The 26,010-nt window shown below is 32.3% G+C and overlaps 1 protein-coding gene across 1 annotated transcript in view; it reads left to right on the top strand.

Moving 5' to 3' along the window:
• Nucleotides 1–26,010, top strand: part of LOC126887480 (uncharacterized) — a 139,793-nt gene that overhangs the window by 93,699 nt on the left and 20,084 nt on the right. The window contains exons 2-3 of the mRNA XM_050655046.1: nucleotides 14,614–14,685; nucleotides 24,451–24,716. Coding sequence (XP_050511003.1) covers nucleotides 14,614–14,685; nucleotides 24,451–24,716 — 338 coding nt within the window. The remainder of the gene's footprint in view (nucleotides 1–14,613; nucleotides 14,686–24,450; nucleotides 24,717–26,010) is intronic.

Below are 26,010 nucleotides of genomic sequence, written 5' to 3' on the forward strand. Positions count from 1 at the left end.
AAGCACTGTAAAATAACGCGGCAGTAAGCGCTGTAAAAAGCATGCAACACAATTGCAAAGGCACGTGTTAATCCTACAATAAAAGGAATTTTTAGAAAAGTGAACATCCCTGTATAAAATTTAGATATAAACTGGTAGATTTACCCTTATATTCAAGGACACAACTATAATATCTAGAGCTATTGAAACATCTGTCTGCGACATGACCTTGACGACGCGCCTTTTCCCGATCTTGAGCGACAATTTACAGCTCCGTGGAGCTGCCCATATTACCGCTGTTGGTTTCATTTATCACGCTTTATTTTGCTGCTAGTGCTAGCGTCAATTTGTCGCTAGTGGAACCGTTCCCTTACTACGGAGTCATAAATTATCGCGTGTCTGGCCTTACCACTAGTAAGGCCTTAAATTATAGGCTAAGGCTAAGCGAACGGCTCCACGAGCGACAAATTGATGCTAATAGTAGCAGTAAAATTACGGCCGCAGCAGCACAGCTGTAAAATCATGGTTCCAGGAGAGCGAGAATTTACAGTGTGCATAGCGCCGCGTCTTGATCTTGAATTTTGAAAGGTCCTATTTTTATCACAATTGCAAAGACACGTGTTAATCTTACAACAAAAGGAATTTTCAGAAGTGACCCTATTTAAAATTTAGGCATAAACTTGTAGATTTACCCTTATATTCAAGGACAAAACTATAATATCTAGATATTGAAACATCCGTCTGCGACATGACCTTGACGACGCGCCCTTTCCCGATCTTGAGCGACAATTTACAGCTCCGTGGAGCCGCCTAGTATTATCGCTGTTGGTTTCATTTATCACGCTTCATTTTACTGCTACTGCTAGCGTGAATTTATCGCTCGTGGAGCTGTTCGCTACGATATGCCACACGGGCGATAATTTACGGCGTCGTAAGAGCAGTAAACCTGACGAGACATTGGTTGACCAACTCCTAATAGGAGTTAATCAACCAATGGGTTTACTGCTTTTACGGCGCCGTAAATTATCGCCCGTGTGGCCTTTCGCTTAGTAATTAAATTTTCTGACCATTTCGTAACCTGTCATGTTTCTTCTCTCTATTTGGCTGTTTCTGATTGTATCGATGATCATTACTTTGGTTTTCTATACATTTATTTTCAAATCATATTCCGTTTTCACCGTACTTAGCCTATTCATTGATTATATTATTATGAATAGTTTTAAGTAAATTGATTGTGAACTTTAATTATTACAGTAATTATAGATGGAATATAACTAATCAGTTTTTAATAAGCCGTATATTACTATGGATTTTCCAGCTTGCAAATTATTTAAACAATTTGCATTCTTTAAAAAATTTGCAATTCGGAAAATTTATTATACCTACTTTATTTACATAAATCACATAAATACATATTATATATTAGCAGGATAACAAAAAATATGTAAACATGTTTGTATTTTATACAAAATATTGCGTCTCTCCAATAATGATTGTAACTATTGACTATAATTTGCATAATTTAGACTGAGATTACTTTTGTACTTTCAGACTACGAAACCATCAGATGTATTTTGTCGCACAGAACTTCAAATTGATTTGTTACCCTTTCATTAAACTCTCATGCAAAAATCAGACTGCTATTTATCACCAACTGGGCATTTTAATAAGCCCAACACGTAGAACATGTCAAATGACAGGAATGATATTGGTTAGTAATAGCAGTCTGATTTTTGCATGATTTAATGAAAGGGTTACAAATCAATTGGAAGTTATGTCCGACAAAATACATGGGACGTTTTCGTAGTTTGACGTTCCAAATTTTTAACCTGTTCCACAATTAAAACTTCCCCCGTTTCAGTGTTCCCATACATCAAAGTTTGTACGATTAGGCACCGTTAAGCTACGAGTACCTATTAACAAATTTTCAGCTTTCTATTAATACATTTTTTTGGTACGCGGTATCCAGACCCATAAGAATATGAAGTACTATTTGGATTTTATTCTTGTGTTTGGATGTTTTACTACATACTCGTAGTATTATTTAACATTAACTAAATGATCAATCATTGAGCATACTCTACCAGGAATTGAGTATTATCGTTGTACGTTTCATAACCACTGTTACGAATATCACGATTGTTGGTAAATTGATTGTAATGGTAGCATTCTAGTTGATGGCAACTTTCGTTAGGATGATTTTATAATAGAGCCCACAGGGTAGCCAAAAATCTGTAATCAGGTTACCATCAACTGATGTTACATCAGTAATATCAACGGTGAAATATCTAAAATAAAATGTTTGACGTTAAAAATTCCGAACCATTTTTATATTTGCATAATTATTATGAAATATGTGTACACTCATACATAGCTGGAAGCTAGTAAACTTGATTATATTTAAATAATAGAATAATGGTAGTTTTATCAATTCCATTTGCTTATTTATTTACTTATCTATTATTTTTATTTTAATTAATAGCATATATATCCACAAACATTTTCCCCTTTTTAAATAAAAAATGAGTCATACTTCTGAGCTCGGTAACTTTTGAATGGTATAACCGATTTTCAAAATTAGACATGCGTTGGAAAGGGAATGGTCAGTACTATCAGAAGCCGCAAATGCCGGACTTAAATTTTTGGGAGTTCTGGGAACGAGAACGAAAAACAGACCCTAAATGGGAACGGCCGTAAAATCTACACCCTTGGACCAAAATGGAGAGTTGACATATGAATGAGCGAGTCTTTTCCTAAACTTTAAGATGGTATTTGGCCCAATTCTCAATTCAGTCAGATTTAGAAAATCAAAAATTTCGTGTACCTATATATTATAGTGTCGCATGTAGGGGTATTGTGCGCCACTGACGAGAACTGCCGTTCTCTGGTAATAAATTAATTCTTTGTTTTCCATTAGACTATACTAAATATCTGAAGTTATTGCAAAATATGCGAATAAGGGCGTTGCCTTTTAAAGGAACAGAGAAAGTACTACGTATTACTATTTATTGTTGTTCAATACGCAAAATTTACAACGTTTCGGTCTGCTGCTTGTTACAATGGTACTAAATCAAAAATTTGATATTAATAGAAAGAGTTGTTAGGCAATGGGACTTCTCTTTCACGGTGCTTTGTGTTGGACTTTGGATCAAATAGTGCCGCATTTGTATTATAATTTTAAGCTACCGGTAATAATTAACTGTTAAAAATTTAGCATTAGTTGATCCATTTAAATGATACTTTAATTAAATTTTACGTTATAAAATAAATACACTGGGCCAAAATTAACCGCCCACCTTAAAAATGGGTCATCTTTGATGTCTCGAATTTCCTAAACCTGTTGTCCGATTCAAGTGATTTTTTAACATGTTATAGCCCTTTTCTTTAACAATATTGCTGTAGTAATATTATTGCTATTAACAAGGTAAATTTTGTGCTGAAGCTATTTCCTTGTGGCATTTTTGCAATCAACTATTCTAAATGGGAGATAAGCCACAATTTAACTAAAAAAATAATTTTATTAACGTTTCGACGCCCAAATCGGATGTCGTTGTCAAAATACAAAATGCTACTGAAAATTTTCATTGTATACCGGGTGTACGAATCAAACTGTCTTTTTCCTCAAAGTTCGCGTCACTCTGTGAAATATTCCAGCATTTGTAAAATACTGAACTTAAAACACAACTATAGCCTCATGTTTTCTCAACATTTTGTTTTTTGATTCATTCGCTTATGTTGGACCATAAAAAAGTTAGGTACTTTAACAACTAGCCATGTTTTTTATCAATGCAGGTTGTTTTTAAATAAGTATGGTAAACTTTAAGGGGTAATTCTGCATGAAAAAATAATGACAGTTTGTTCTATAAACCGAATGTATACATAAACCGTATGTCCGCAAATGCTTCGTTTCCAAAATAGGGGGTGTTAAAATTTTTCTTACAAACTGATGATTTATTTATTGCTTTAAAACCGGTTAAGATATGCAAATAAAATTTGGTGGGTTTTAAGACATAGTTATTGCTCATTTTTTTGACATATAATTAAGAATTTTATATTCACCATTGGTGCTCATACGGGTCATATTACCGGTCATATTACCCGTATGCGCGCTAATGGTGAATATTAAAATTATAATTGTATGTCAAAAAATGTGCAATAACTACGTCTTAAAAGCCACCAAATTTCATTTGCATATCTCAACCGGTTTTAAAGCAAATAAATAAATCGTGAGTTTGTAAGAAAAATTTCAACACGCCCTATCTCGGAAACGAAACATTTGCGGACATACGTTTATAAAGCAAACTGCCATTATTTTTTCATACAGGATTACCCCTTAAAGTTTGCCATACTTATTTAAAAACACCCTGTATTGATAAAAACATGGCTAGATGTTAAAGTTCCTAACTTTTTTATGGTGCAACATAAGCGAATGAACCAAAAAACAGAATGTTTAGAAAACATAAGGCTATAGTTGAGTTTTAATTTTAGTATTTTACAAATGCTAGAATATTCCACAGGGTTGTGCGAACTTTGGGAAAAAACACAGTTTGATTCGTACACCCGGTATCCAATGAAAATATATCTTGTTAGCAATAAGAAGTTATACTTCTATTATATGATTTCAACAAAATTAATATACTTTAAACAGTTTATTTATATTTTGTTTAAATATTAAACTAATTTTAATACTTACTACTTCTCAAAAATGTTTATTAAAACAGTGCCAAAAGTCAAAATAATAAAAGAATAAAACACACAAAAACAAACACATTGAAAAATGCCACAAATTATTTCTGAACAATGTAAAATTTTAACTAAATACGTATTTTCTGAAAAAGAATTAAATAATAAACTAGTTCTTTTTAAATTTTCCAAATAGGTAGGTCCTACCTATGAAATTTTTTATTAGGATACTGAAACATTTACAATTATTACGTACATTACGTACCTGTCGCTTTTAAAAACTATTTAAAAAGTCACTACAATATTATAAACTTGCATTTTTCTCCGCCATCACAACAATAAAAACACAACATTAATTTGTTTATCTAAAATCTCCATATTGAACAATTATTGACAGATGATTTTAACACCCAATCAGATCCCGTATAACGTTTATACCATACTGTCTGTGTGCGCATGCGCGCAGAATTATGAAATTTTACTCTCAATCACGCCTAAAGAAGTATAACTTTAAAAATCACTTAAAGCGGAGAACAGGTTTAGGAAATACGAGACATCAAAAATTACCCATTTTTAAGGTGGGCGGTTAATTTTGGCCCAGAGTTTGGAAGGTAAAATGTTAGTTTTGTTTTAAGATTTTGGTGTACCTATAATAATTACAGCTACATTTGAAGTACGTAGCTTAATAAATTCTTTTAATATCATTACTGATTATTAAACAAATAAACAATTACATATATATTTTATTATATAAAAGTATTAAATATTTTCTTTTTGTCCTTTCTTTCACTTTTGAGGAAACTCAAAACAAAACCATTTCTTAACTGTGTGAATGAGGTTAACTTTGTATGTAAGTTAATGGCAAAATTAAATTATATTTACCATAAAATTTCAAATTCCAATATAATATTAGTTGTGAAAACAACTGTTTGTGTAATAAAAAAAAATCGAAATGAAAAAAGAGCACAAAAAACAGCAAAAAATCCAACAAACTGACAGCCGCAAATAAACAAATCAGAAATGTCACAAATTGTACTTAAAATCTGAAAACGTCCCCAAGCGTCTTTTTTATACATATCTCTTTTCGATGTCCTGAATCTAATCTAGAGCGTTCATAAAGATATCATGTGTAAAGGTAGTAAAGGTAGCTGTTTGTATTTAGTTTCATGCGTGGAAGACAATGATGCTATAGTCTGTCCCACCTTGACTTTACAGTATAGGGAACATAATCAATGCATTCCTTATGAAAGTCTTAAAGCAGTGATGCCGATTTTATTAAAAAGAATTTGTAATCGAACCTTACAGAGATTAAATTAAAACTGTTTCAGAAAGGCAATCTACAATTTTAGGATTCATATGCGTCATAACTATAGTATTATATCAAATAAACTTAAACCCATACGAATCCGAAAACTGTAGATTATCTTTCTAAAATAGTTTTAATGTCCGACTGGTAAATTATATGATAAATAATGACATGATTTCGAAGTCAGTTAAGTATGATAATAATTCCCTAAAATTAACTACGTCATTAAATTTAAATAACTACTGTAGTTAAATACTGTCAAGTTGGCAAATAACAACCTAAGTAAATTGATGGTTACCACAATTACGTTACGACTATTGCTGGTAAATGTACTTATTTGAAAACTAATTAATTCAAAATTCATTCAAATTTTTGGATATAAAGAATAATTTAGTCGGATATTAAACGTTGAAGGCACAACGGGTATTATAAATAATAACGCTTTCGGTCAACGTATATACCTCGGGCCAAAGGCCCTCGGTATATACACCATTGACCTCAAGCGTTATTATCCTTATAATACCGTTGGTCCCTAAATAACTATAATTTAATCTCTCTAATATTTGATTACAAATTATTTTTGATGAAATCGGCATCACCGCGCTAAAAACTCTCGTAAGAAGTGCATTGCCTATGTTCCCTATACTGTAAAGTCAGGGTGTATAGATATAAAGTGTGTGTTTTATCCATAGATATAATAATACGTAGATTAAGCAAGGCAGGAAAAATAGCGTAACGCCGAACAGTTCGGGTCGGTGATATATCTATTTCTCTCTACCGACGTTTAGCTTTCTCTCTCTAGCATAATATGATGGCCGCTGCCGCTATGTCTGTGTCGTTCCATTACTCCCACCTCTTGGTAGATACGCTCACACTCATACGACAGACAAAGATAGCTAGACTACTGTACTGGATATTGGCGTTACACCTCGATGCATTGAGCGGCCTATAACTAGCCTGATCTATTGTTAATATATCTATGGTTTTATTTCGCCATGTATTAACCCCAGAAGGACCAAAGAGGGTTAAAAATTAATCCACAACATTGGATTACATCCGATTTTCTAAATACCTTTGTTCCTAAAAATCTCAAATAATTAGTAGGTAGTTGTCGTCGTATTATTGCCCTATTAGATGACGATGACATAATTAGTATTTCTATAATTTAATTCATTTCCTCATACTTTTATAAAAACTTAACAGTGGACTATAAATAATCCCCTTGAATACCTTCAACACCATTCCAAAATGGAAAGGGACGATATCATTCATGTGTCAAATTAGCAAAATATAAAAGAAAAAAGGCCAATAAGTGGGCAAAAACAACCATAGTTTTTTCAAAATGCAATTATGTATGCGGTTAGCACAGCAAGAAGTCAAAAATGTTTCTGTATCCTACGATGATGCCAATTCCACTGAAGCCGAAGACTCCGGGTTAATTATAAGTTCGATCTTTTAACTGTTCCATTAACGTCTAGGAATAATATAAAAGTGTTATTTTTAAATTAATTTAAATAAAGAAGCACGTTTTTGATTAATTTATGTGCGGACATTTATTGACCCTCCTGAAAGGTTGGTCCTGCGAGGGTTAATGACGAACGGATAAAGAATCATGTACTCAACTGTACATGTGTACATAAAGATATTAGTTACATTATATTGAATTTTCTTGAATTTTCATAAATTTTGCACTAGTTTCAATTAAAAGTATATTAATTTGAAATCTAATTTCGTGTAAAAATTGATTCTGAAGAAATTTAAAAACCTTTATATTTCTTACGTCCACTATTGATTGATAACCATGAAATCTTCAAATTTGTCTAAAACGACTACGGTAAAGTAGATTATTGTCATTAATCATGCATTATATTCTAATTCTATAAGGAATCTTTCTATTTATGACATCATCCACAAAGGCAAAGCACCGAAGCAGCAGCCGGCGCACTTAGTCAATATCGTCGGCCTTCGATTGTGGTACTTATTTGGCGCCCACCTCGACGATCGCGCTCCTCGAAGAGTTTGTGCACGGTGACCTGGAGATTCTAGACCAAGAACTTTTATGGAATATGTAATTAATGGTGATATTCTTGGTCATGCCGCTGCATCATCCGAGATCTAATCAATCAATTTAGATCGCCGCTCGTCTTCATTGAAATTGAAAACGGTAGCTTGAAAATTTTTTTAATTCGACTTTAATTAATGTTTAATTTTGAGTGTAAATATAATAAATAATTATTATTGCTCGCGTGTAAGTAAATTTTAATAATAATTATCTAAGTAAACTACTCTTTACTCGGGGGGATTTTGGGGTCGCTAAACATAAATATTATGCTGTTTACAGCTTAAAAAAGGGTTTCACTGTACATAAAAATTTAATTATTTTTTTCATAAAAGACACTATTTTGAACAAAAATGTCATCTAATGCAATTTATAATGCATTTTCTTGATCCGAAGTCTCATTTTCATATTTTTCGTTATAATTCTCTTTTGAAAGAGAACGTATCGACATCAGTTGGAAGAATTTTGCAAGAGTGAGGAATTGCCAAAAGAAAGTGAGGAATTGCCAGAGGTATTTAACCGCCATGTTCAATTAATTCATTAATTGATAAATCACGTTGTTTAAATTTAATATGTTTTTAATGTTTATACATTTAATATGAATATAGTGGATAGACTACATAACAATCATCCACATATAACCACAATTGATCGGTTTGAGGTTGTGAGTTCATACTTATATCTGGGACCATTAATCACAAACACAGGGTCACTACAGGAAGAAATAAAACGTAGATGTGATCTAGCAAAAGTCGCCACAGCAAAAATGACCACAATATGGAAGGACTGTCAAATTTCAAGAGCGTTAAAGATGAGGTTGATCAATTGCTTAATATTCCCAATACTGACTTACGGATGTGAATCTTGGACCCTGAGAAATTCGGAAAGAAGAAAGATAGACGCCACTGAAATGTTCTGTTGGAGACGAATGCTACGAATTCCTTGGACCGACCATAGAACAAATAATTCGATTTTATTCGAACAGGTAAATGAAGTACATGCAAAACAGTGTATATTTCAAAAATCTGACCATGTGAGCGGGGCGTAAGGAAATGGGTGAGTCCCAAAGTTTCACAAGAAAAAAGCGAATATTTCGCGAAATAAATGACAGATCGGAAAACTAAAAAATACGTGTTCAATATTTTTCAAAAATCTATCGAGTGCTACCAAACACGACTTCCCACGGAGAGTGGTGGGGGGTAAATTTAAAATATAAAGCGATATTTCGCGAAATGAACATCAGATAGAAAAACTGAAAAATACACTTATTCGATATTTTTGAAAAAACTATCGAATGACACCAAAACACGACCCCCTACAGAGGTTGGGTGGGGAGTTACTTTAAAATCTTAAATGGGAGCCCCCATTTTTTATTGCAGAATTGGAGTCCTTGCCCAGAAATAAGTAACTTTTATTCGAGACATTTTTTCGAATTATGGATAGATGGCGCTATAAGTAATCTAAAAAAACGATTGTTGGAAATGGAAAATTAAATTAAAAATGGAAAGTCCCCACTAAAATGGAAAACTTTACTTAACTTTTATTTTTGAATTTTTTGGATTTTTTTTTGGTTTTAATACCTAGGTACTCTTCACAACCCAATAGGTCCCCATAACTCTCGAATGACTGCACATTTGGCATGCCCCCAACCATTAAGTCTCGATTTTTTTGGAATTCATTTAAAAAATTTATTTTCCCTTGGCCAAAGGTAGCAGATACCGTATAAGGCGAGACAACGAAGTATTAAACTTAGGAATTTTGTGCTGTAAATGTGCTGTAAAGATGAATCGTCATGCAACTTTTTTCATTCGATTCGGGAGAGTGTCAGGAAATATTGTGAACTAAATTGATCTCCGGGAGATGAAAATTACATTTTTTCCATAAGAAAAATACATTTTCAAAGTAGGTAAGTACATCTCGAAGAGATGGAAAATGAAACATTTAGAACTGGGGAAATATTAACGGAAATGAGTTCAATTTTTATACTCGGGGGTTTTGGAGGTCGCCGAATACGAATTTCATACCGGCGATGATCTTCGAGGTACCTGGTGCCCAGAGTGGAACACGTCACCTGGTGTTTTATGCTATAAGTAGTCATTCAAAATTAGTCAATAACCATTAGTGGACTGTATTGTGGGTGACTGAGCACGAATTTCATGACGACGGTCTTGGGGTACCCAGGTGCCCAGGATGGTACTTGTCGCCTGGAATTTGATGTTATAATCATTCAAAATCTGTCATTAACCATTACCCGAGTGGTTTTGGGGGCTGCTGAGCACGAATTTCATGTCGGCAATGGTCTCCAAGGTACCTGGTGCCCCGGGTGGAACTCATCACCGAATTTTATGTTTTAATGATTCAAAATTAATCAATAACCATTACTGGACGGTATTGTGGGTGACTGAGTACTAATTTCGGACGACGGTCTCTGGGGTACCTGGTGCCCAGGGTGGTACTTGTTGTCTGTAATTTGATGTTATAATCATTTAAATCAGTCAATAACCATTACTCGGTGGTTTTGGGGGTCGCTGAGCACGAATGTCATGTCAGCGATGGTCGTCAACGCAATGGGTGCTCCAGGGGCGGCGCTCGCCCTCGGCGATGTAATTGGTGGCGGTTTATATAAAGAGAAGTACATGCCGTATCCATTGGAGCACGGAGCACAAACGCAATAGATACGTGCCTTTAGAATTAAATTTCAAATATAAATTTCATAAAAGCATAAAAGTCATCTAAATTTCTAAAATAAAAAAAGTTTCACATATAAATACAGTGCTAAATACGAGTGTAAATTGTTATTGTATTCGGTTATGTTTTGGGGTGTGATATTTTTGTTGTTTATGCCCATTGAAATTTTTAGTGAGTGGGTTTAAACTTTTTTAGGTGTAAGTTAAGCTTTAAAATTATCTAGCTCTACTAGAACAAATAATAAATTACAAAGTATATTATACCTTATCTGCGTCGTTTATGTAAAGAACTGGTATGGTAAAATCGCATCCAATTATTTTGTTTATATAAACAGATAGAAATACCTGTCTATAATTATTTATCATTCATTAAATACCAAGAATGGATCAAGTAAATAAACATAATCATTACCTGTAGACCATAATTCGTATTTAAAGGTTTTTAATAAAAGTAAATAGACAGTGATATTTTAATAATCGTTTAATATCTTGTGGGTGCTGATTTTATTTATGAAATCGATTTTTAATGAGCAATTTGGTTTTATAAGAGAAGTAGGTAGGTATTGTTAGATATTTGAAAACACAAAATCATTACTAAGCGGAGTACCGAAACAGGCACATATGGGTGTACCTATTTTACCAAAGTACAGTATCCGCCAAAATAAACAGTAGGTACCGAATATAAAAAAATATATTTATGAATTAATTTTTATAATACATGGTGCATCATGGCTTTGCAAAAAAGCTTTATAACGTTTCTGAAGATCATCAAACATATTTAAGAAAGGTGGTTGCTGTAAATGTTGAAAATAAGTTATTATTCTTTGCCGTAGTTCTCCAACAGTCTCTGGCGGATTTTCCGAGCGAAATATGGAATTCTTCATCATACCCCCAGTATAGGCATCAGGTGGTGTTAAATCCGGTGAATAAGGTGGATGCTCGAAATCTTCTTCTTCTTTAAGTACCGTGCCCAAATTTTTAGGCGTGGGTAGCTTCCATAACAATTTACCGATATCGTTCTCGATCTTGTGCGGCATGTAACAATTGATCTGCTGATAAGCCAGTCCATTGACGAAGGTTTCGGAGCCATGAATATTTCTTTCGACCAATTCCCCTTTTTCCGTCGATCTTTCCATTGATTATTAACTGCAGCATCCTGTATCTGCTACCTCTCATTATATGCCCCAGATATTCAAGTTTTCTCTTTTTCATCATCTTCATTAAGTCACCTTCGCCTTGACCTACTCTGTTTAAGACTTCTCTGTTTGAAATGCGTTGAACCCAAGATATTCTGAGCATTCTACGATACGACCACATCTCAAAGGCTTCTAATTTGTTCATCATGTTAACCTTCATGATCCAGGTTTCACATCCATATAGTAGACAAGAAATTATTCTGTTACAAAAATGTTCACGAAGCAAGTTTATGGAGCGGTCGGCTGTATGGCTTGTTGCGCTATCTTGTTGAAACCATGGCTTACGGATTCTTAAATTACGCGCACGACAAAAGGTCTTTAAATCTCTGACAAAAAGTATCACAATATTATGCCTGTATCGCCTTGTTAAAATGTTGTTGATATTTTTCTGACGCTTGTTTTAAACATATGCCATTGTTCCGACCAATTCCGTATGAGCGGAAATAATGTTCACGAAATGCTATTAATATGATCGGTGCTCCTATATGGCATGGAAGGATGGACTTTAAAAATAAACACAATGAATAAGCTAGAGGCATTTGAGATGTGGATTTATCGACGAATCCTTAAAGTTCCCTGAGCCCTTAGAGCACGTAATTAGAAACGAAAAATACAAATTTCTGCAAATTTTAATTTAAGGAAAAATCGAAGAGAGAAGCGGAATGGGCAGGAAGAAAATGGCATGGCTCCGTAATATCAAACAATGAACAGGACTAAAAAACATAGGAGACCTAATACATACTGCAAGGGATAGAGAAAAATGGTCAAACGTGATCGTGAACATCGATTAATGGATTGCATAAGAAGAAGAAGAATACATGTAATTAAAAAAATGGCTTCAAATATTTGTTTTAATTTTTTTTTCTAATACTTATTACATATCTATTTTCGCATTGTTAACGTGGCCCCAATACGCCACTGGTCCAAGTAACACATCTGCAATACAATAGATCGATATATTTCCCCAATGTCACATCAGTCTTTATTTGGTTGTATAATTGCAAGCTTTATTAAAACATTCCATGGAAACATCCTTTCTCGTGCGAAAAAAAAAAGAACAAAACGCTGACATACATTATCTATCGCTACAATGGCGGAAGTGATCAATAAAAAAGATCAAGCAAAGAATCTAACAGCCGATTGACACGTTTACAGACAAATTAAACAACGTTTTACTGATCGATCAATTAGATCTGACAAAGAGGTTCTCATGTAAATTGTAAATCCTTCGGTAATTGTAGAAAATTGATAAATTGATTGCATGCTTCGTACACACTGTGCTATATTATTACGATTGGTCATTTACATGTTTTCTGAATAGAATTAGATGTTTTCAAGGTATTTTCTTTTCAATTACTGTTTTTATACACATTTAACACATATCAATAACATTGTGGTACCTTTTTATGATCTTACTATTATATACTATTAAACAATGTAACAACCTCGCTTTAGATAAATACTATTCTTCTTCTTAAATCATTAAGTATTTTATTTTGAATTATCCTATCATTTTTTGAACATACATAGGTCTCGTGTAGCAAAACAGAAATCTTCTTTTAACCGAAGTCAAATTTTCAAATTATTGACCTCACTTTAATTTTACTGTCTATCTAACCTACCAGATTTTTTATTCCACAATTTCTAGTTTTTCTATTCCCTTTTCTATTTAATAAAATATAGGCCTGGATCCTGCGTACCAAAAAAGAGTTGATTAATAGCAAGCTGAAAATTTGGTAATAGTTTAACGAAGTCTAGTCGGAACAACTTTGATGTAAGGGAACACTGGAACAGGGAAAGTTTTAAATGTGGAACAGTTTAAAAACTTGGAAAGTCAGACTACGAAAACGTCTTTTGTAGGACAGAACATCCAATTGATTTGTTACCCTTTCATTAAACTCTCATGCAAAAATCAGACTGTAATAATTACTAACCAACATAATTCCTGTCATTTGACATATTCTTCGTGTTCCACTCATTAAAATGCCCAGTTGGTGATAAACACCAGTTTAATTTTTGCATGACAGTTTAATGAAATGGTAACAAATCAATTGGAAGTTCTGTCCGATAAAATACATGGAACGTTTTCGTAGTTTGACGTTCCAAATTTTTAACCTGTTCTACAATTAAAACTTCCCGTGTTTCATTGTTTCCATACATCAAAGTTTGTCCGACTAGACACCGTTAAGCTATTAACAAATTTTCAGCTTGCTATTAATCAACTTTTTTTTTGTACGGGGGATCCAGCTTTAATAGTTTTGACAATTTGTGGGATTTTTGTTAACTAGCAAAACAATACAGAGTCCGGAGATTTACTAAGAAAATGATAATTATATTTATTTATAGAAAACCGAATTTTAAATTATTTTTTTAAATGAAGTATAAAACAAACGTACTCTCAATCATTTATTGTAAATTCCGACGACAGGTTTCGCTCTCTACAGTATGCAGAGCATCTTCAAGTCAACGGTTACAAGTCACTAAATGATTCGGCTACAAGGAGCTACTTCTTGTAGCTGAAGTAGCTCCTTGTAGCCGAATCATTTAGTGATTTGTAACCGTAGACCTGAAGATGCTCTGCATACTGTAGAGAGCGATACCGGTCGTCGGAAGTTACAATAAATGATTGAGAGTACGTATGTTTTTACTTCATTCAAAATGAACTCTCACATGCAACCCATTCAATATTTTTTTTGGTTTCAGAATTTGCAGACAAATTTTTCATGTTTGGGCCGCACAACTGGATACTACGCAGATGTTGATAAAGGATGTCAGGTAAACGATACTCCATTTTATACCTAATATATCGATTTTTGTGCATTTTAGGAAAATTATGGAAATGGTATAATGTTTTGAAAACGCTACATGAAAAATATCCTTTCAGAACGTTGGTTATCATCATGGCTAGCTTAATTTTATTCACTGCTATCCTAAATAGCATGTTTGTATCAATACTACTCGCATGTCCTTCTTCGTGATGGACTGCGTTTGCCTGCTATTTTCCCCTGCATAATATTTTGTAGCAACCTATAATTGGAACCTCTCATTACATTTTCGAAATACTCCAAGCTTTCTCTTCTGGGTGCTTTTTATAACCTCAGTAGTCTTGCTGAGACGTTCTAATATTGTCGAGTTTCGAATCTTCTCCACCCAAGAAACTTTTAAAATTCTGCTATAATACTACATTTTGAAAGCCTCAAGACGATTTAGATTAATTAGTTCTTAGTGGTTGGGTTGTAAAGGGTAAAGGTACAAGGGAACAGATCCTGAACCTAAGACAACTCATTGAAAAGTCTAGAGAATTTCAAGTACCTATGATTATATTATAATATATCATGTGGTCAATTTTAATAGAAATGGGCGCATCAATGCACCTGGTGACACTTATTAAAAATCTGTACCAGTCCAACATAGCGACAGTATGACTAGATCATAAGTTCTCAAACCAATTCAAGACCGAGAGAGGTGTTAGACAAGGATGCGTGTTGTCACCTGACTTATTTACAATTATGGTGAACATGTCATGAGGATGGTTTTAGAAGGATGGGCCGGTGGAGTAACAGTAGCTGGTAGGAAAATCTTCAATTTAAGATTTGCTGATGACACTACACTTATAGCAGCAAATGAGCAAGAAATGTTTGATCTCCTGCAAAGAGTTGAGAACGAAAGCAATAAAGTTGGTATAAAAATTAATAAAGCTAAGACAAAAATAATGGTGGTCGACAGATTCGACACTATTCAACTGACTAACATGTTACAAGAATACCAGATAGTAAACACCTTTGTCTATCTCGGGTCTAGTATAACTAAAGATGGTAACTGTGAAGCAGAAGTTCGGAGACGTATTGGTATGGCAAAAAATGCGATGAGTCGCCTAACTAAAGTTTGGAAAGATCAAGATGAGACTGATGAGTGCCTTTGTATTCTCAATATTTCTATACGAAGCAGAGACTTGGACTCCTCACGCATGCGAGCGCCAAAAAATTGATGCCTTTGAGATGTGATGCTGGAGAAGAATGCTGCGCATACTTTAGACAGCTCATGGGACAAACGTTTCCATTTTAAACCAACGCTATATTTAAAAAAGGCTGTCCACACTATGTCTGCAACGAATACTGCAATTCTTTGGTCACGTGGTTCGCAGAGGTGACAACAGTTTGGAGAGATTAATTGTTTCTGGAAACGTTCCGGGGAGGAGATCAAGAGGACGATCACCAACTAGATGGTCCGACCAAATAAAGAATTCAGCTGGAAACTCATTCTAGCGGCTGAAGATAGAGACCAATGTAGAAACATTGTTAGGAATATTGGAAGAAATCACGATCCTCAGTAATGGGGAAACGACAAGAGAGAGATTCGTTGGGTTCTTATTACTCCTAGTATGCTCTCTCGGGTCTTCCTTTGTCCTTCTGATCCAAACGCCTTTTTCTCCATTTTTCCTCCAACTATATTCCTTAGTATTTTTCATTTCCATATCTACACCATTGCTTGTTGCTTTTTGTTTAAAGTCCATGTATCTGATGCATAAGTTACTATAGGCCATTCCACGAATATACGACTGTTTTGGATTATCCCGACAACGAATGTTTTAGTGTGCAACATAAGAAGTACGAAAGTAAATTGCTCTATTCATTACTACAGTAAACAACGATGTAATTTGTAATTTACTTCCGTTCTTCATATTTTGGACAGTAAAATATTCATTGTCAAAATAATCCAAGACCGTCGTATATTCGTGGAATAGGGTATACAGGCCTAATAACCGTTTTGTATATTTTTAATTTGGCACATGTGCATTACTTATTCGTTTCCTGTGAAGAAAACAAAGCAGTTGATCCTGAATTGGGGAAAGATTTGTCTGATGTAACTAAAGAAGCACTAGGATTGTGTGTATAAAATGTGTTATATTTTTCAAGATTTGAAACGAAACAAAAAATCCCCACTAGCAATATGCAAAACTCTAGAAGAAATAAAAAGCCAAATAAATAAGATTTTATCCCCCCCACCCCCCCGTGGCTCAGTGGTAAGAGAGTCTACCTTTGGATTCTGGGGTTTTGAGTTTTAATCTGAGCTGGGTCGGAAATTTTATAAGACAATCAATGGGAAGACCACAAAAACGATGGAACGAGAATTTATTGGAGTCACATTGAATAAAATAAACAGAGTCATGTTTACACAAAAAAAAAAGAAGAAGATTTTCTAAACATACTTTTGATAAACTAACAATAAAAAAGCTTAAACTGAAGCAATTATTGCGTTTTGCTTTTAAGGTGCTTTGGTTTAATTGCTATATTATATAGTGCAGGAAACAGAGGATGAACCTCGCAAAATGGACATAAGTCCGGTTTTATTTTTTTTCTGGTATATCAAGGGGTGCTTATTATGAGACTAACTTTTTCTTAAAAAATTTCGCCCCGGAACCCCCTTTTCATCTCTTTAAAGGGGGTAATTTGTGGTTTTTGCGAAACGAAGCCCTTCCTATACATTTTGTAAAAAAATTTACTTAATAGTAAAATGAAGAGGACTATATTTACTACTATTTATTTCACGACAACATAAAATATGTCTATCACCCACCGTTTAGCGGGGGTGGCGCCCCAAAGTTGAAAAAGTTTTAAAAAAGATATTAAAAAAATTTCCCTAACTGTAATGAAAATTAAGAAGAAACCCTGCGGCAATTAATCACAAATAAGTGGTTGATTTTTTGGTGTAGGTTTCATTTAAGGGCAAATGCAAATTTTTTAATTACAGGGTGTTACATTTTAAAAAACCTCTTTTTATACCATCTGAACTGCCTATGCTAGAATAAAAAACTGTCAGCGATTATCCATGTACTGGTGTTATTTACAAATTTGTATAATGCACCCTCATATTTTCCCCGGAACCACCCCAAAAAAAGGAGAATTAATAAAGAAAATAATCAAAAATTGATTTTAGGACACCACTGTGGCTTTAGGGTGCAAAGAAAATAAAATAAGTACGTTATCAATAAAATGAATAGGTGACGAAAAAAAAAACAAAAGCTGGAGCCCGCCAAAGCATTTCAGAGGTTTATGGCGCCACTGTGCCGTAACGGTTGCTTATACGAAAAAAACGCATAGGACATTATTTGTAGAGAAAATAGTGGTATTTAATTCTGTGCAAGTTTTGTTTTAAAACAAATGCATAGGTAATGAGAAAATCGTCAAAATATGCTCTACAAGGGATAGGGGTAGTTTTTGCAGTTTATTTTCAAGGATGGGGGTAGTTTCCGCAGGGATATTGCAATAATCATAATATATATTAATGAAAAACCCTATTGATGGAGCATATGTCCATATGGGTCAAAAAGCAAAAACAAAATTTTTTTTTCAACACCCCCTTATTTATTTTTTTTTTTTTGCTACAGGGGTTGCATCAAGAAATCGCTTTTGGTGTCCATGCGTGGGTAATAAGAACGTGCACAAAATGGTATAGGAAGCATTTTAATAAATTGTGTGAAGGATGTGTCAAGGATTCCAAGAAAATCACTTTCTTTATTAATTCTACTTTTTTTGGGGTGGTTCCGAAAAAAAAAATGGGAGTGCATTATAGAAATTTTCAAATAACACCAGTACATGGATAATCGCTGAAAGTTTTTTTACTCTAGCATAGGCTGTTCAGATGGTATAAAAAGGGGTTTTTTTAAATGTAATATCCTGTAATTAAAAAATTTGCAATTGCCCTTAAATGACACCTATACCAAAAAATCAGCCACTTATTTGTGATTCATTGCAGAAGGGTTTCTTCTTAATTTTCATCACAGTTACAGAAAAATAATTTTTGTTTAAAAACATCTAAAATCTTTTTTAAAAAATTGTCAACTTTGGGGCGCCACCCCCGCTAAACGGTGGGTGATAGATATATGCTGTCAGGAAATAAATAGTAGGAAATATAGTCCTCTTCATTTTACTATTAAGTAAATTTTTTGCAAAACGTACAGGAAGGGCTACGTTTCGCAAAAACCACAAATTACCCCCTTTAAAGGGATGAAAAGGGGGTTCCGGGGCGAAATTTTTTAAGAAAAGGTCTTATAATAAGCACCCCTTGATATACCAGAAAAAAAATAAATCAGTAGTTCAGAGAAATAAGGAAAAAAAAATATCATGTTGGTGACACAACCCCCTCCAGGCCGAAACCAAATTTTTTGAGTAGTGTGGACATCTATAATAATAATATATATGTTTCCTGCAGCCGATTTTGATGATATACATAGTTATAAACAAATGAAGATCAAAAAACGCTAAATTTTCGCTTTTTTCGTCTATTGCCAAAAGGTGAAGCATTTTAAACAAATTTGGAAGTAAGAAACTCATAAATCATATAAAAAACTTAAATATGGCGTCCGCTGAATATGTCTATCCTTATTGGTTGCTTAGAAAATTGCAGAATAATTAATAAATTTTGAGTTTTTATAAATATTCATAACTTATGTAAAAATTAACTTAGAACCTTCTTATTATACGGAATGCTGGAACTTCTTGTGCTTAAATTATACTCTAAATTTCATAATAATTGGTCAAATAGTTTAAAAGTTATTTAATTTGTTTATCACAAATTAATTTTTTTTGCAACACTATACGTCAGAAAATGATGAAATTACAGTAATACTTTGGATAGTTTATGAAAGAAGAAGATTTATGCTAATAATTTAATTTAAAAAAAATGACAAAAAATAATTCTAAGTATCGCAAAATTATTTTGCAAGAACATGTCGATTTTTTGCTTATAAACAATTAGAATAACTTTTTAACCATTACCCGTAGAAAAATTATTTTTTTATATTTAGAAAGACTGAATTTCTATACAAATTTAAAAAAAGAAAAAATTGTCCTAGGACAATTAGGGACGAAGTTGACCGCCCCCCCCCCCCTTTTTTAAGTCACAGCAGCTTTCTTTATAACAATTTTCAAATCAAATCAGTCACATTTGAAAGAACATACTTCAGAGTTTTAATGTACTAAATATAAAAAAATATATACTTTCAAACAAATCGTCCACAAGGCTTCAAAATGTGACCCTTAAAATCGGCCGGCCTTGAAACTTGGGAGATCGATGAGAAGGGGGAAGGAACTGTTAGCTGTATCTCTTGTTCTCGCCTACGGATTTCGACGTTTCTTTTTTTAATATATATGTACTTTTTGCGTACAGTACGAGTATGCATTATTTAAATAAATAAATTGTTATATACACCATCAAATTTGTTTAAACAATTTTTTTTTAATTTTTTTAATAATATTTGAAGTAATTTTAATCACAAAACATGTATATTTATGAATAATATAATAATACATAGTTTTTTATTAAACTTAGTAATAATTTAAAGTATCAAAAACAAATTATCCCATTCAATTGTTTCTAAAAATAGTATTGGTCTATAGAAATCAGAAAATCTCAAATGAACTAGGTTTTATTTTTTTGGTAAACATGCTATTAGATGAATGAAAAACTGAAGTTACAGAACCACCAAACAAGAGATAAACGTAATTGATTGGGGTTGGAAATTAAGCTAAGAACCGTTAGTACCGATTCGATCAATAGATCTTCTTTATACCAGATATTTTATTAAAATAAACTATCTGCTCTTGCAAAACTGGTTGCACCGAGTACTTGTTAGTACAGAGATATAAATAGTTTATGGACTTCGATAACCAAAACCTCTATCTTTCACTATTATCTATTTTGGAGTTTCTTTTTGAAGTTATACTTCTTTACCGGCGATAGAGGGTGAATTTTTATATGTTAAAACCTATCAGCCCGGCGCATGCGCATTATAACTTTGTTCTGATTGGATGTTCAAATGACATGTCAAAAATTATCCGATATGGCAGCTGTAGGACAGCTGTGGTTTGGAGGTAAAGGTAAAGGTAAACAAATGTATAATATATTAGTTTTATTGTTGTGAGGACAGAAACAAAAAAGTTTATAATATTGTAGTGACTTTTAAATAGTTTTTAAAAGCAACAGGTACGTAATAATTGTTAATGTATCATGGATATAAACCTACCTATTTGATCTGCCAAAATACATAGTATGTAATACTTTTATTTATATAATTTGATTACCATCAAAATTTCTATCAATATTCACCTAATATATTGTTTTCTTACTCTATGTTTTGTTGTATTTTTTCAATTCTAAATCATTTCAATTCAAAATTAAAATAATTTGATCAATTTTCAAAAATATCACAAGTTTAATCCGTTTACGTTAGTCGATCTTCGTAAATAATGACACATAGTGTCCGTGGCTAAGCGTTGAAGGCGAATGAATTCCAATACCAACCGCGCTTATCAGCGCTGGTTCGAGTCCCAATAGAAACTTTCTTTTTTGTTTTTTTTTAATACATTTTATGATTGTAAGTATATTTATTATATAATTGTATTTTCAGAAAATACGTATTTAGTTAAAAAATTTTCGACAATTAATGTTCAGACATCATTTGTGGCTTGTTTAATGTGTGTTTTATTCTTTTATTATTTTAATTTTTGGCACTCTTCTAATAAAAATGTTTGAGAAGTAGTAAGTATAAATTAGTTTAATATTTAAACAAAATATAAATAAAAAGTATATTAATTTCGTTTAAATCATATAATAGAAGTATAACTTCTTACGTGCGTACAAAGTACACACACATTCTTTTTTTTTAATCTGAATGTACTCTTTGCGTACGTTACGGATATGTTTTTTGTTAATAAAGTGGTTATTTAAATAACTATGTAAATTGTGTAAACAATTTTTGGAAATTCTTTTACGATATTTTGCATATGCACTTATGCACTTGACTTTACAATAACTTATATTAAATGGGTAACTGATAATTGTTACGTTTTTCATAAACATACAAGTATTCCTAAATAAATCTCCTTTAATTTTATTTTAATAGTCTTGTTATAATACCAAAATATATGAAATATCTTAATTTTTGTTTTTTTTTTGCAATCTTGAAATTATAATTTTCAATCTTGTAAGATACAATTATTATAATATTGTTGAAAATTTCTGAAAATAATTTTGTTCTTTGTATCCTCTCTAATTTTGTTACATTTTATTTTTCGTTTATATCTAGTAGCATGTTTATCAATAAATAAAACCTAGTTTATTTGAGATTTTTTATTTTTAATTCAATATTATAAGCCAATGTTAGATTTAGGAATAATTAAATAGGATTAGTGTATAATAATTACAGGGTGTACAAAAATACAGGTCATAAATTTAATCGCATATTCTGGGACCAAAAATAGTTCGATTGAACCTAACTTACCTTTGTATAAATATGCACATAAAAAAAGTTACAGCCCTTTGAAGTTACAAAATGAAAATCGATTTTGTGCAATATATCGAAAATTTCCAGAGATTTTTTATTGAAAATAGACATGTGGTATTTTTATGGCAGGAGCATCTTACAAAAAAATTATAGTAAAATTTTGACACCCCATAAAAATTTTATGGGGGTTTTGTTCTTTTAAACCCCCAAACTTTTGTGTACGTTCCAATTAAATTATTATTATGGTACCATTAGTTAAACACAATGTTTTTAAAACTTTTTTGCCTCTTAGTACTTTTTCGAAAAGTCAGTTTTTATTGAGATATTTTGAATATTAGTCAAATCCACTACATATTTCTAAATATGGTTAAGTACGATTATGGAGACTTGGTAATCGTATGAAAATTTATTTATAATTTACATTTTAGGCATATTTTGAACCATATTAAAAAAGAAGCCAAATCTTGATAAAAGGTGCCTTATCGAAAAAATACTAAAAGACAAAAAAGTTTTAGAAACATTGTGTTTAACTAATGGTACCGCAGTAATAGTTTAATAGTTTAATTGGAACGTACACAAACATTTGGGGGGGGGGGGGGTAAAGGAACAAAATCCCCATAAAATCTTTATGTAAACATATTAAAAAGAAGCCGCAACTCGATAAAAACTGCCTTATCGAAAAAAATGCAAAGAATCAAAAAAGTTTTAAAACAGTGAGTTTAACTAATGGTACCACAATTATAATTTAATTGGAACGTACACAAAACTTTGGAAGGTTTAAGGGAACAAAACCCCCATAAAATTTTTATGGGATGCACAAATTTCACTATAGTTTTTCTTTAAAATGTTCCTGTCATAAGAATATATATTGGAAAAAATCGATTTTCGTTTTGTAACTTCAAAGGGCTATAACTTTTTTATGTGCACATTTGTATTCAGGTAAGTTAGGTCCAATCGATCTATTTTTGGTCCCAGAATATGTGATTTACTTTATGACCTGTATTTTTGTTACGCCCTGTAACTAATATGTACATTTTACAATAAAAGTTACATAAAATATTATTTAAAAAATTGAAAAAAAATTGTTTAAACAAATTTGATAGTGTATATAACAGTTAGTTTTATTTAAATAACGCCTATTCGTAATGTACGTAAAAAGTACATAGAAATTAAAAAAAGAAACAACGAAATAAATAATCGAGAACCAGAGATACAGTTAACAGCTCCTTCCCCCCTCTCATCGCTAACCCAAGTTTCAACGCTGGCCGATTTTAAGGGCCACAATTTTAAGCTTTGTGGACGATTTCCTTAAAAGGAAATCTTTTGTATACTTGATAGGTTAAAACTTTGATGTATGTTCTTTCAAATGCGGCTAATTTTATTTCTTAATTGTTATAAACAAAGCTGCTGTGAATTAACAGAAGAAGGGTGCTAACTTCGTCCCCAATTGTCATAGGACAATTGTTTTTCTTTATAAATGTGTATAAAAATTCAGTCTTTCTGAATATGGAAAAATAATTTTCTAGAGGTTACGGTTCAAAAGTTATTCTAATTGTTTATAAGCAAAAAATCGACATGTTCTTGCAAAATAATTTTACACTATTTAAAATTATTTTTTGTCATTTTTTTTAATTAGGTTAATAGCATAAATCTTCTTCTTTCATAAACTGTCTGAAGTATTACTATAACCTCATCGTTTTCTGACTTATAGTGTTGCAAAAAACATTAATTTGGGATAAACAAATTAAATAACTTTTAAACTATTTGACCAATTGATTTGAAATTTATAATGTAATTTAAGCACCAGAAGTCTCAGCATTCTGTGTAATAAGAAAGTTATAACTTAATTTTTACATAAGTTATGAACATTTATAAAATCTCAAAATTTATGATTTATTTTCCAATTTTCTAAGCAAAAATTAAGCATAGACATATGCAGCGGACGCCATATTGAAGCTTCTTATATGATTTATCAGTTTATGACTCTCAAATTTGTTTAAAATGTTTAAAATTTAGCGTTTTTTGATTTTCATTTGTTTATAACTATGTATATCATCAAAATCGGCTGCAGGAAACATATAGGTTATTAATATAGATGTCCATACTACTCAAAAAATTTGGTTTCGGCCTGGAGGGGGATGTGTCACGAGAAAAATCTTATTTCTCTGGACTACAGGACTTGTGTCCATTTTGCGAGGTTCAACCTCTGTTTCCTACACTATATATTATATATATAAATAATTTACTATGTTTAGGTCTACCATATGTGCGACGGTCTAGGAAGACAATTCAGCTACACTTGCCCAAATGCCACACTATTTCAACAACGGATGTTGATTTGTGATCATTGGTACATGGTGAATTGTAGCAGAGCCACTGAAGATTACAGCGCCAATCTTCTCATAGGTCAGAGAAACAAACCATTTTTGGAAGACTCGGACACGCTGCACTTTTTAAGAACACCTCGTCCCGATTTGCTTGTTGCTCCATCGAACAGAACAGAGTATAATATAGTATATCGGTGAGTATTTTTGTACATTTTTTGTTACATTTAGAACAAAGGGTACTTGTAACCCCCGTTAAGATGGCAACCGGTCAATTGCTCGAATGCAATTGCTCGAAATCAATTGCTCGAAATATAAATGACTCAAATAAAAAAGAAAATTATATATCTAAATATTTATTCATAATAATACAAAATATATACATAAGAAAAATATTTTAAATATGAGAAATTATGCGATATTCTATGTATACAGGGTGTCCAGAAACTCTACCGACAAACGAAGACAGGAGATTCCTCAGATTATTTCATTCATAGGAGATTCTGACCAATAGAAAGCTACAGAAATCTGAATTAAATCGATAATTTTTGATAATCTCCCGTCGTTAAGTATATTACGTCAGATGCCCTTCGTTGCTACGAAAAAATACGTTCAGTGACATTAATGACAATTAGTGTTTTAAAAATTATAAAAGTGATGACTTTCAATCGTCAAATATTTATAAAAACTGTGTGTTTAATGGTACTTACATAAATAAATTACAATAAAATTTTGGTTTTGAACAGTTTTATTCATGAAATAATCGCAACAAATTGCACTCGACCTCTGAAATTGATATAGAATTTCAGAGCTCTTGTGCAATTACTACTGATAATTTTAAGGCAATTTAACCCAATTCATCTAGTCCGATAATCCTTCCTAAAGGAGCTAGAGCTATTTAAAGATGGCGTCTGGTAATTAGTTTTTTTTAATATCTCCAGAACTAAATCGATTCCATCCATTGCAACTTTCTAGTACCGGTCATAGGCGTCCGTTTTTGGTTGGGCAACAGTTATATTATCGCATAACTTTTTTGTTTTTAATTTTTAAGCATTTTTGAGTCTGGATTATTAAAATGTAAGGTATTATAGTACTTAAAGGTACTCTTACTTAAGTCGATAGGATACACCGTTTTCTAGAAAAATCGATTTGAAAATTTTTCGTTTTTTAAATATCAAAAAAAATTTCGAAAAAAAACCTATTTAGAAAAACCAAAAACTGGTACTTTCATTTATATTCCAGAGATGAATCAATTTCATTAATTGCGAATTTCTAGTGCCGGTCATATGCGTCCGTTTTGGGTAGGTCAACGGTTATTTTATCGCTTAACTTTTTTGTCTTAAATATTTAAGAATTTTTGACAGTAGATTATTAAATTATGAGGTATTCTAGTACTAAAAATTACTCTTGCTTTAAGTTGGTAAAATACACCGTTTTTTTTTTTAATTTTTTTCAATTTTTTTTTCAAATTCAGGAAAAGAAAAATTTTCA

This window comes from Diabrotica virgifera, chromosome 6, assembly GCF_917563875.1.
Source record: "Diabrotica virgifera virgifera chromosome 6, PGI_DIABVI_V3a".
NCBI classification, from domain to species: domain Eukaryota; kingdom Metazoa; phylum Arthropoda; class Insecta; order Coleoptera; family Chrysomelidae; genus Diabrotica; species Diabrotica virgifera.